The sequence below is a fragment of the Emericellopsis cladophorae genome (genome assembly GCF_022114955.1).
Source record: "Emericellopsis cladophorae strain MUM 19.33 chromosome Unknown NODE_2_length_1295279_cov_118_880017, whole genome shotgun sequence".
NCBI lineage: Eukaryota > Fungi > Ascomycota > Sordariomycetes > Hypocreales > Bionectriaceae > Emericellopsis > Emericellopsis cladophorae.
In genome coordinates, this window is record NW_026250927.1 from 542,762 (window position 1) to 554,984 (window position 12,223).

Sequence of the window (12,223 nt, forward strand, 5' to 3'; positions counted from 1 at the left end):
GACGTCGGAAAGGCCGATCGTCTTCGGGTTTCTCTGGATTTTGTCTGTCTCACTGGAATTGCCAGCCCCAACTCCCCTGATGCAAGATGAGCAGCTCACGCGCATGTCAGAACGTAACATACGTGCTTCCGCCGTCTGCCCAAGCCGTCGCGTTCGATTGGCAACTGCAGTCTGCAGGAGACGGCGCGAGCGCCGCCCGTCTTTTAGGAGCCAGCGTGCCGGGACTGGGGGTGCGGGCTGCGGAAGTGACTGGATCCCCGCCACACTGGGACGTTGGCGTAATCTGTCCACGACGTCTGCCGAGCTGACATCCCTCCGTGGATCGGCTGCTCCAAACTTGACAGTCTTGGGACCCTTGACATGTGGGCGCAACTTGTTTTGGGTCGGTCTGCCAGTCGATTGGGCTAGTAATAATTGTCCGCGACCACGACATTGGCAGCATCGGAATGTGCAGAATTCGACAACTCGGGTGAGCTTTGCCCCGTCTCGTGATCTTCCGCCTCTCCACTTTTCACAGCCGCCGTTGGCAAGAGCGACTGGACTTTCACTTGGCTTGTCTCGCTCCGGTAAGGTAGTTCACGCTCATCATCATCCGAGCAAGAATGAGCTTACAACTTGATCAATCCATTCCCGTCTACGCAAGACAACATGCGTAGTACCACTAGTAGCCTGCTAGGTAGGGACTTGCTTGGCCTAGTGCTCAAGTAGCCTAGTAGGTAGGTCCAGTGGCGTCCAGACCACCCTTGTCGTTGTAGCGCTGGAGCCGTCTGCAAGACTGCAAGCACCCTGATCAGGTTCCAAAGACCATCCCAAAAAAATTCGCCGTGCTGAGAGATCGACACCTGCTCCGTATTTTGGCCCGCAAGGCGAAAAGCTCCGAACCGAGCCAGACGCACTGGGAACTAACAATCTGTACAGCAGCGCCAATACTACCTTGGTTCAACAACATGTGGCGGAGATGCCGAATAGTACGTCCTTACGTAGTAGGTATTTAAGTCTTTTTCATGCCGGCCGCGGCTGCCACGACGTGGGTCTTTCGGAGTGGGAATCGTGCCGAAGTGCGAGGGCTGGAAAGCCACCCTGGAGGCTGGGACTGGCGTGGCGGAACAGACCGGATCCGATGAACCACTGCACCTGGATTTACTCTGGTAGCTGTGTGCTGTACATAGCGCTAAGCACGCTATCCTAGCGGGTATGCAGCACGTTTCTCTGTCAAACCGCCAGCGAGATACCGACCCCACACGGCCCAAGATGGCCCTTACCACCCGCCGGTGTCACAGGCAGACATGGCTCGAGCCGCCCCCAAGCGCCGCCAAACCCCTTCTCATCTCAACAATCCGGCCACGCCATAATTACGCGGAGGCTCCTACTCGGCCAAGATGCGTCGAATCTCATGTGCATGCAGCACCTGAGACTGCGCCGACTCGACAGCCACATGCATGTGTCACTCGATCCGTTCAAGATGTCCGTTTCGCTGCGAGCCTGCGACTGCAAAGATCTCTGACGGCGGGCACACCTGCATCCGAAGGAGAAGCCCCAGGCATTCCGACAAATTGTCCAATGACAACCGCTCCCCGCCAGCGGGTCACGGGTACTCCGCAACTGGTCTGTACAGAGCATAAACGTTTCAAGCCCTCATACTTGTCTAGTGTGTATTCACCACCGCTCGTCTACTTATTTTCTGAACTCGCCGTGTGCCTTGGACTTTGATCACATAGTCAAGCCACCCTGCGTCCGCAGGTGGTAATGCATGCACGAAAAGATTTGAGCGTAGCCTTGGCCCGTTCATGTCTGGTACCAGGCTAGGGATCGATCCCCTGAGGGTTGCTGATTCCCTACTCGGATTCTCGTACGCACACCGTGGTGGTTGTCAGTGGTCGACACGGACGAAGACGACGACATAATTAAAGGTACGAGGCCGTTAATCAAAGTCTGAAGCTCTGAACTGCATTAAAAGGGACGTTCCAAAGGTAGCCAAGCAGATATCAAGGTCACAAGATGTTTTTGATGCATGGCTACCCTAGTCGCATGCCAATGTGTATGTGCCACCATCCATGACCCATGGCATGCGATCTACGAGGTCCATCCCACCTCTCCACACCACACGAACAGATCTCATCTCCCTCAGGATCAGGACAGGTGCCTGACTAGGCAAACGGGAGGTGTGGCGAGTGCTACAGCCTACGTACTACTCATCACAGTCATGAATTCAAGTTCTTCAACCCAGAAGCTCCAGTCATTGATAGGGGCCATAATGCTGAAATGTCTAACTACCCCGTAGTTTGCTTCGGAACCGCACGATCCTACCCTGCGCAAGTGACGAATCATTTTCCGCCCTCTCTGAGAAGCAACTACAGTCTACACGACAACTGCGTATAATCAGTCCACGCCATAATTACCAGCTTTTCGGTTTGAATGAACATTTGTCAATGACAAGTGTGCCTCTGAGCTGGTCCAGCCTCGAGTACATGTACGTGGGTCGCTTGCCCTTTTTGGTCGAAGATGCGTGTGACAGGTCGCCTGGGCGTTCACAGCTTGACTCCATCTTCCAGACTCCCCACCTTGACCTTATTAGGTGCTTGCTTGCTTGCTTGTAGTATCAAATGGCATTGGCGCGTGAACCCCAGGCGTGTGCACATTGTCTTGGCTCAGTACGGAGGGTATTGCCCTGCAACTCACGCTGTGTGGAGGGTGCCGGGCATGGCAAGACTTGGGAGCCCTACGTGATCTTCCGCGCGATTAGCGTCTGCAGTAGATGAGTTTTTGTAAGTGTCGACCTCTAATGCAGTGACAACTATGGTGGGGGGGGGGACATGTCTTGTCACCTGTCAAAAAATACGCAGAGCTGGGTCTAGTGTTTGATCAGCATCTGCCCTCCATCAACTTACGCACGAGCCGCCCTCGAATCATGAATGTGATGCCTCGGGTCGACTAGTACTATTTGATGTCAGATGATCCCTGCATGTCTCGTTCCGGCAACCAGCTCAGCGACCAATCCTGCAGTTTGATCGAAAATGCTCGGAAAAATTATATTAATTAACGAAAGGGGGGGCCACACAATCTCTCCGCCGTGTCCACCGTCAAAACCCCCGCTGCTACCTGGGAATGACCTTGTTGCTGAAGGACAACATGCGGAGACCTCGTATGCGTCCCAGTCAGTCTATCAGTCTCGCGACAGTTCCGTAGTAGGCGCGTTTGTCGGGAACAGATGCCGATACCACGTCCTCGTAGAAGCCAATGGGGAACGAACATAAATGTATCAGGACCCGACCACATCTCATCACATTCTTCCGTCTGGACGACCGTTCTCACCGGAGTAGGTAATCAGTGCCCCCGGCAACATGTACAGCATATGGTGCTACGTGCAGCAAACCCGCTAGTCTGGGCCCTCCCTGGTCCCACCAAATCCAATGACGTCCTGGCCGGTCGAGACTTGCGTGGCAGCAAAAGCCTAATTTCACAATGCTTCTCAAAGTTCCGGCGACTAGACACTGCTTGGCAAATGCATCTTTAATGTTCACCCCCTCCAAGTGCACGTCATTGACTTGCGCAAGCGACAGCCACGGGTCTCGCTGTTTCATCCGAAGATTAATCATGCGAGACTGAGTCATGACAGTCTGCTAGTACGTACGTGTTACGTACCTACCTGTGAACTAGATCTAGGGTAGGGTACTACGTAAGGACCTATCTGCCAGCGAGAGTCACATCAATACCAGGCGAGCAATTGTATATGATACAATAAGATTGTACATGATTCCTCTGGTTCAATGAGCTGCGCCTGAAACAAAGACAAGAAGAACATGACCGTGCTGGCTTGGAGACGACCGGAGGCACTCACCCTCCTAGGAGCCACGCCACTCCATACCACATAGCATCACACCACACCGTACCGCACCGCACCGCTACACACACTATTCTTCGCGAGAGCCTCCCAGTTTACCAGATGTGACAAGCTCTTTTCTGGGGATGGCACGAGTCCACGTGTGAGATCGCCACGCGACACATATACATCTCACAGACGACTCTCGATGCCCACGTTGTTGCTGTCGGCAGCCCAATGCGAGTCAGGCCAGACCAGCCGGATGGCTTCCCAAATGTGGCTGTGAAAGCGGCGCGTCAGCGATAAACGTTCTCTAGTGCATGGGCGCGGTGCATGTATGAAGGGAACTCACCTGACATGGAGAATTACGAGCCCATCCTTGACCTCTGCGGGCAGGTCCTTGACGTCCTTTCGGTTCTGGGCAGGGAGCAACACAGTCTTGACACCCGCCCGTAGCGCACCGATTAGTTTCTCCTTGATGCCTCCGACAGCTGTGACCTTGCCACGGAGAGAAATCTCGCCCTGTGCGACGGCAACATTAGTACATGTTCATCGAAAAAGACGATGGAATGGATAGCGATCATACCGTCATGGCCATCGTCGGCGGGACGGGCTTGCCAGAGAACAGTGAGATGAGGGCAATGGCTTGACCGATACCGCTGCTGGGCCCATCCTTTGGAATGGCGCCCGAGGGGCAGTGGACGTGAATGCTGCGTTCCTTCATGATATCCGTTGTCGGTTCCGGGGTGAGCCCAAGCTCGAAAGCGTGAGCCTTGACCCACGTCAGCGCGACCTCGACGCTCTCCTTGAGAACATCGCCAAGCTTGCCAGTCAGCTGCACGCGACCACTCCCAGGCATGTCTGCGACTTCGATGAAGAGGATACTGCCGTTGCCACCTGAGCTGTACGCGACGAGCCCAGTCACCACCCCGGGACGGCTGGTCTTCTCTGCAATCTCCTCCTCGAAACGCTCTATTCCTAGAATGTTCTCGACATCGTCGACCGACAGCTGGGCTCTGTATGAGTCGAGCTGCTCGGCATCCTTGGCCTCGGCAAACTCCACAGCCTTGGCGCGGCACACGGAGCCAATCTCACGCTCGAGATTGCGAACGCCTGCCTCACGAGTGTACGCCTCGATGATTTTAGACACGACGTCCTGATCGAAGATGACTTGATCCTCAGCCAGCCCGTTTACTCTGACCTGCTTGGGAACAAGGTGTTGCATAGCAATGTGACGCTTCTCGAGCGTCGTGTAGCCAGGGATGTAGATGGTCTCCATACGATCCAGAAGTGGTGCGGGGATTGTGTCGAGGGAGTTGGCAGTAGCAATAAAAAGAATCTTGGACAGATCGATGGGCATGCCCACGTAGTGATCGTGGAAAGTGTGGTTCTGCTCGGGGTCGAGCACCTCCAGCATGGCGGCAGACGGGTCGCCATGCACGCTCGCGACACCCACCTTGTCGATCTCGTCGAGCAGAAAGACCGGATTCGCAACGCCCACCTTGCGCAGACCCTGGACGATGAGGCCAGGCATGGCGGCGACATATGTCCTCCTGTGACCACGGATCTCTGCTTCGTCTCGTACGCCTCCCAGTGAGATGCGATGGAATTTGCGACCGAGTGCAGTCGCCACAGACTTGGCCAGACTCGTCTTGCCGACTCCTGGAGGACCCACGAGGAGCATGATGGGCGACTTGTCGACCATGCGCTGTGACTTGAGCAGTTCAAGCTTTGGCGAGTTGTGAGCGGGGGCCGGAGTACGCTCTCGGGCATTGTTTTCAATCTCCTCGACCTGCTCTGTGGACACAGCAGATCCTTCCTCTTGCTCCGCTTTCAGAATTTTTTCGTTGACGCCATCGTTGATAGACTGCTTGAGACGGAGGACCGCGAGATATTCAATCAGGCGCTTCTTGACCTTGTCCAGACCATAGTGGTCATCGTCGAGTTGCTTCCGGGCTCTGGCTAGAGTGTCTCGATCGAGTCGATCGTCGGTGACCGCTGCCCATGGGATTTCGGACAAGGTCTCGAGCCAGTTGCGCGTCACTTGGTACTCCTGATTCATCGGCATCATCTTCTGCAAGCGCCGGAGCTCGCGATCGACCGTCTTTTGCACTTCCTGCGGGAGCTTGGCGTTCTGCAGCTTCTGCTTCAACTCGTCCAATTCGCTCGCTTCTTGGTCACCGTCCTGGTCGTTGCCCCCTGGCATCTGACCTTGGGGCGGGAGCAGCCCAACACCTGGCATGTTTGGGAACTGGTTTTGCCTGCGGGCGGGATTCTCGTTGAGCCGGTCGAGGATCTGCACCGGCACTGAGGTGAAGGTTGTGATTTTGAAGTTGTTCTTGATCCCCCCAACCTGGCGCTCCAGCAGCTCGATGACCTTGGTGATGCGCACCTTGACATCGAGCGCCGCCAGGACCTCCAGCTTCTCCTCATGAGTGGTCTCCACCAGATTCGCCATGAAGTCCGCGAGGAGGCCGGCTTCCTTAAACTCGCGCCGCATGATGAGGGTCTCGAGACGCTTCGTAACGGATGGTGCCAACGGAGGGCCACCCTTTGCCCTTGGGAGTAGAGATGATATTCGAAGAATTGTGACGAGTTCGCGGGCCCGCGACTTGAGGAGCGCGAAGAGCTCATGCAGCTGCTTATCGGCAGGTAAAACTGGTTCCCAGTTAGCATGGTAAAGACCGCCCTGGGGCGTGGATGGACGAACTGTCATCGTTGAAGTACGTCACACTGCCCTCGAAGAATGGCCGCTCCTGAGTGATGCTTTCAAGCCTGATACGAGCCGTGCCCTCGACCCGCAGAGCGAATTCGCCCTGACCCCGTCCGTCGATGCCAACTATCCTTGCCGCCACACCGAAGTTGAAGAGGTCAGACTTGCGCGCCGTGGCAGGATTGATATCCGCCAACTGCGTGCTGTCGACCTCCTCACCATTGCTGATGAGGAGCTGCCCGTTGGGGCCGACATGTGGCGATGCGACCGGCACGCACGCGATGGGCACGGCATCTATCCGACCATCGGGCCCCTTTGTTGCGGCGCGTTCGTATACGTGCGCGAGAAGGGCGGGGATGTCGGGTCGGCTCGATGTGACGGTGACTCTCTGGATGAGGCCGGGGAGCAGGACGCTGCCTCGGGGAAGGGGGATGATGGGCAGACTCGCAGTCTGTCTAACCATTGCGTGTCTTGGATGGAGGTTGGTGTCGATGGTGATATGACGTCTTGTTCGGAGTAAACACGGATCGCGGCTGAGGAGACTCGAAATGAATAAATGTTGAGCGCTTTGGCGATTTTGTGGGTTAAGATGCACAACAGCGAGGTACGGAGAGGAGGTTTGGATGACTTGTTGATGTCGGGAGTTGGGAGCAGGCCAGCTGCATCCGTGATGCGTCCTGGTTCTGGGGCCGATCACGCCGGGCCGGAAGACCCCTGCCAGCCGAGGCTAATCCCCAAGACTCCGCAGAATGATCGCGATTCTCATCGAATGTCCTCGTCACTGGACATTCGACTTGTCGATTTGCCGGTCTTCAGAGAGACTGTACAAGGCAGTGATTTGTGAGGCTGACATTCATTCAGTGATTTCCAATGCTACCGCTGTGAGAGGTGATTTCTGGTGTATTGGACTTGACGACTGGTCCACGCTGTATTGCATGTAATAACAATGTGATTCTGTTCCGAGGGACTATAGATTTTCATCATCAGCCGCATGAAGACCGATAGTCACCTTTCAGTTCGAATGTTTGTCCATCAACCTGAAGACCGTGACTGTGCCTCAATGTTGGTTAGAGTTCGTGGCCGAGAGGAACGAGTACGTAAGGTAGCTCCGACATACGATGTGGCTGGTGCTGTGGCTGATGATCCAGTGGCGCCACGATCGCGGGGTACTTGCTGCCAGCACTTAACGGGAACGCGTTACGACGCGTCTCCCCAAATCTGAACATCATTCACGCTCATCGCACACATCTCTCATCATGTGTAGGTTCTCCCCTCATGGAGGCCGTGGAGGACGCAGATACTGACAAACTCTACAGCAGCATACGGTGGATACTCAAAGGCGGGCTATGGTGCCCAGGGTGGTGACGATTCCGGCGGTTTCTTTGCGGGAGGTTCACAGCAAGGCAGCCAAGGCGGTGGCGGCCAAAAAGTGCGTCTTCAAATACCGTAGTCTCGTGCCAACAGCCAAGCTGACTCTTCAGAACTTCCAGGACGAGTCTCTACGACCCGTCACGGTGAAGCAGATCCTCGAAGCCGACGAGGCCTTTGCTGGCGCCGACTTCAAAATCGACGGCCAGCCCGTCACCCAGATCACAGCCGTTGGCCAAGTCCGCTCAATCAACCCGCAGCCCACCAACATCACGATTCGCATAGACGATGGCACCGGCACGCTCGAGGTTAAAAAGTTTATCGACGTCGACAAGCAGCACGAGGCGACCAACCCGGGGTTCGAGGTGGACCAGCACGTCCGCGTGTGGGGGCGGCTGAAGAGTTTCAGTGGGAAGCGCTACGCCAGCGCGCACCTGATTCGCCTCATCACAGATCCCAACGAGGTAAACTACCATATGCTGGAGGCGACATATGTTCACTTGTACTTCACCAAGCCTCAACCTGGCGATACTGGTGGCGATGGCGACGGCATGTTCATCGATGGTGGAGCTGGCGCGGGTGGCATGGGCGGACAGTCCAACAGCAAACTGTCCGGGTGCTCCAACCCGGCGAGGCGGATGCACACGTACATGAACTCTGCGTCGGGCGGGAATGAGGGTGTGCATCTGAACAATGTGGTCAGTGGGACGGGCATGTCGATGAATGACGTGCTCAAGGCGGCAGAGGAGTTGTTGGGACAAGGACTGATCTACACGACTGTAGATGACGAGACTTGGTCGATCTTGGAGTACTGATCCGGGACGGGAACGGGCATGTGACATTGTGAAGAAGCAGTACTGTTCATGAGACATGAGGTCGGGCACGGTGTTAAGGAGCTTCAGACCAGGCCTTTTGAGATAGTCACACCTACTTCATGTGTCTGGTGTATGGTGTGAACCAAACAAGATGCTTATGAAAACCAATGTCTTGGGAGGGGCTGCGTGCTTGCCGGACATCGGTGTTCTGAGATGCGGGACCAGGTGGGCGTTGCCCAAGTTTTTAACATGTTTGATGGCTTTGGAATAGCTGCCTCAGTGGTTCAAAGATTTTGCCTCGGTCTTTCAGTGACGCCCCTTGCCCCTCAACATCATTGTCGTGGGACAGTGAACAACCTCCCACATCGGTTCTACAGCCCTGGCTGGTGAGATTCTGCTGTCTTGATCATGGATTTTGGCATCTTACTAGTGACCACATGCCCGCTCGTGTGCGCGTGCCACCGTGCATTCGTTTGTTCAGGCTCGTCCACGGTTTTCGAGCCATGGCCCAACGAACAGCTGAGAAACCGACTTACTGGATTCACTTTGCGTGAAACCACAGAACACTCATTGTATTTGTACACATGTGATTAGGTTTGAACATGGGACGTACGTTGGATCCCAGTGGCCACTCGTGCCTATATAGTTCCTAGGGCCGGCCGGTTCCCTAGACGTCTAGCATCTTTCGACAGCAACACAATACCCAATCGCACACCATCGTATCAAACTCCCGAAACAAAGCTTTCATCATGTGCAACAAACACATGCGGTATCTCTATTGCCCCATCTGCCACAAGAAAACTTACCAGGGCGTCTCCACCTGGTACTGCAAAGAGGGCCGTATCAACAACTTGGCCCGATGCTATGTCGGTCTCAAAGTCAGAGACCAGCTATTCGACCAGCCGTGCGATGAATGTATTTCAGCTAGACGAGCAGAACAGGCAGCTCACAACAAGTCGGACCAACACACCAAGAGGCGCATGGTCTAGTGGAACAGGCATGAAAATGGACGTACGATGAGTCCCAGGGGCCACTCGTGCCTATATAGTTCCTGGGGCCGGCCTGCGCAGAGGGTGACAGAGCCGGCATTGGCCGATGTCGTGTCGGTCTTGATTGCAAAAGACAGGTACGCGAACAGACGTGCCCTCCATGTGTTCTAGCTCTCACAGAAGAGAGGGATCGTAAAGCGAAGAGGCGCAAGGCCTAGTGGCAGTTCCCATGAAAGCGGCCCCCTGCGACAGGAGAGAATGGTCTTCAGGGCTGCGGGTCAATCAGAGAATCTTCCTCTTTTGCAAATAACCTTCAGAAGATCAGGCATTTTGAGGCCTTCAATCAATCAATCTGAACGGGTCTCTGGTTAGCTGTCTCGCCTTCGGATGTTCCTCGACGCTTGATAATAAGTGGGCGATACTTGGCTGATTAATATTACTATATCCTATATCGGGAGATACTTGCATGTCCACAGTAGCATAAACAGAGCCATAGTGCCCTCTAGCGTCACACGAACCTTTGTGATCATTGTGTTCCTAGGTACGTGCCTACTTCGGCGGCCGGCCACTCGTCGTCTCAGGCCATCACGATTCACTTTCCTCATAACCACACATAGCTGCCAACCGTTCATTGCAACAAGCCTCTTTCTATTCATATCGATCTCTCTATTATCTGTCACTTAGTTTATTTAGCCACGGACGTATTCTATCAAATCTGATTCACATTTCTCAGTATCAGACCAAATAGTCAAAAACTGTGCAAGATAGCTGTCAATCAGTCAGACGAGACACCCAGATTTGGAATGATTGATTGAACCGCAGCCCTGATGGTCTTTTACGTTCAATCACTGGGGCCACTTGTGCCTATATAGTTCCTAGGGCTGGCCGGTACCCAGACGTCTAGTATCTCTCGACAGCAGCAAAATATTCAATCGAACACCATCGTACAACATACCTGAACCAAAGCCTTGACTATATGTTTTATATAATGAAGCACACTCAAATTTGCGACTGCGGCGAGACAAAACACCTGAAAACCATCAACGTGGCCTGCGAGCAGCGCGATCAAAACAGCTTTGGCCGATGTCGTAGCGGTATCGAACAGAGAAGGAAGGTATACAGTCAGACGTGCCCTGAATTTTATGCGGCCGAGGAAGAAGAGAGGGCTAGCGAACAAGAGAGGATTGGACAGGCCTGGGCGGAGTTTCTCACGAAAAAGGCGGCCCCCTAAAACAAGAGAGAATGGCCTTACGGCAAGCAGAGCTGGGGCCAGAACAGGGAATACGAGATAATTCCGAGGACAAGCAGTTCTCATTCAACAGAGAGGGTGATTCTGTTGATTTTTCTCAGCTTTCTTGTGGAATGTGTCCCTCCTTGGAGAGAAAAAAAGCCATGTGTGACAGGCCAGATTTGATACCGTAGCTTTGCTGTTGTTCGGAACAGCGACAATGTTTCCAGCTCGTCATAACCAGAGCAAAGCTCTACATTCACCTGCCTCCAAATCTTTTCTGGTACATGCCCCAGCTTCATGCACCCTGCTGCCATGAATTGAAGACGACAGTGCCCTCGGTCTGGCGAGGAAGAAGATTAGAGCCCGGGGTCCGTAGGTCGTGTTACTTTGGTGTCTTGCATACACATTAGCCTTGCAGTATACGTAACTGAACGGATAACATCGGTGGGCAAGTTTAGGTCACTGTGGAACTTTTCTTCGAGTGTCAATGGTCTGGTATCAGCCATTGGTCGAGCCAAAATGTCTTGAACGGATCACTCCTTAAGTTGCTCATGGTGTATTTTACGAATTTTGGCTTGAGAACTATTTTCTGAATGCATTTGTGGGCGCCTAAGGAAAGCAGCTGATTTGCATTCCGGGCCCTTGAATCAGCTGGGTGGTTCTGCACAGCCCATACGTGAAGTCTCACGACCACAAGCGCACAAGTATTGCTGCACACCAGAGTGTGGGTTCAGAAGTTTTCTTGTCACAGTTGTTCAACGTGTGATGTGCCTTGGACGTAGCACTTTGAGTATCTGCACATGCCACATGTGTCTGAAGCCTGATAAACGTGGAGAACAAACAATGAGCTAAGGTCGTATCCCGAGGAATGGAGGAAGATTGTGTGCTAGCTGGTAATATCCATTCATTTAGTTTTTCGCTGGCACCGCACGCGTTTGGTGGAAAGAACCAACAGAAGACGAACAATTTCACGAAAGTGTGACGGCCTGGAAGTCAACAGCGCGCACAAACAGCCAGGGACGATAACATATTGTTGAGTAGTCTAACTTTCGCCCACCTGATAGTGTCATTATGGAATTTGATGTCCCTGCCCAGGCTCACGTACGCTCCTTGGTTGCTCGTCAGGATTCCTATTACATGCTGTTTGTGTATACCAGAGTATGATGAAGTAAAATGTTCACGATGAGTCCCCATGGGTGCTGGTGCCTATATTGCCACCTAGGACGCTATAACCAAGCCCCGACTATCTTCACCTTCGAGTACAGTCTTCTCGAGAGCGAACACACC

At 53.8% G+C, this 12,223-nt stretch overlaps 2 protein-coding genes across 2 annotated transcripts; one reads left to right on the plus strand and one right to left on the minus strand.

The window, feature by feature from the left end:
* Positions 1–4,012: 4,012 nt before the first annotated feature.
* J7T54_006924 (Lon protease 2) lies at positions 4,013–6,996 on the minus strand (the record flags this gene model as incomplete). The annotated part of the gene is made up of 4 exons (XM_051508841.1): positions 4,013–4,100; positions 4,173–4,342; positions 4,407–6,478; positions 6,531–6,996. 4 exons carry the CDS (start codon positions 6,994–6,996, stop codon positions 4,013–4,015), a joined length of 2,796 nt encoding a protein of 931 aa, XP_051366138.1.
* A 793-nt stretch (positions 6,997–7,789) lies between these two features.
* On the plus strand, positions 7,790–8,716 carry J7T54_006925 (Replication factor A protein-like protein; the record flags this gene model as incomplete). Its single annotated transcript, XM_051508852.1, has 3 exons — positions 7,790–7,793; positions 7,853–7,962; positions 8,015–8,716. 3 exons carry the CDS (start codon positions 7,790–7,792, stop codon positions 8,714–8,716), a joined length of 816 nt encoding a protein of 271 aa, XP_051366139.1.
* Between the last annotated feature and the right edge of the window lie 3,507 nt (positions 8,717–12,223).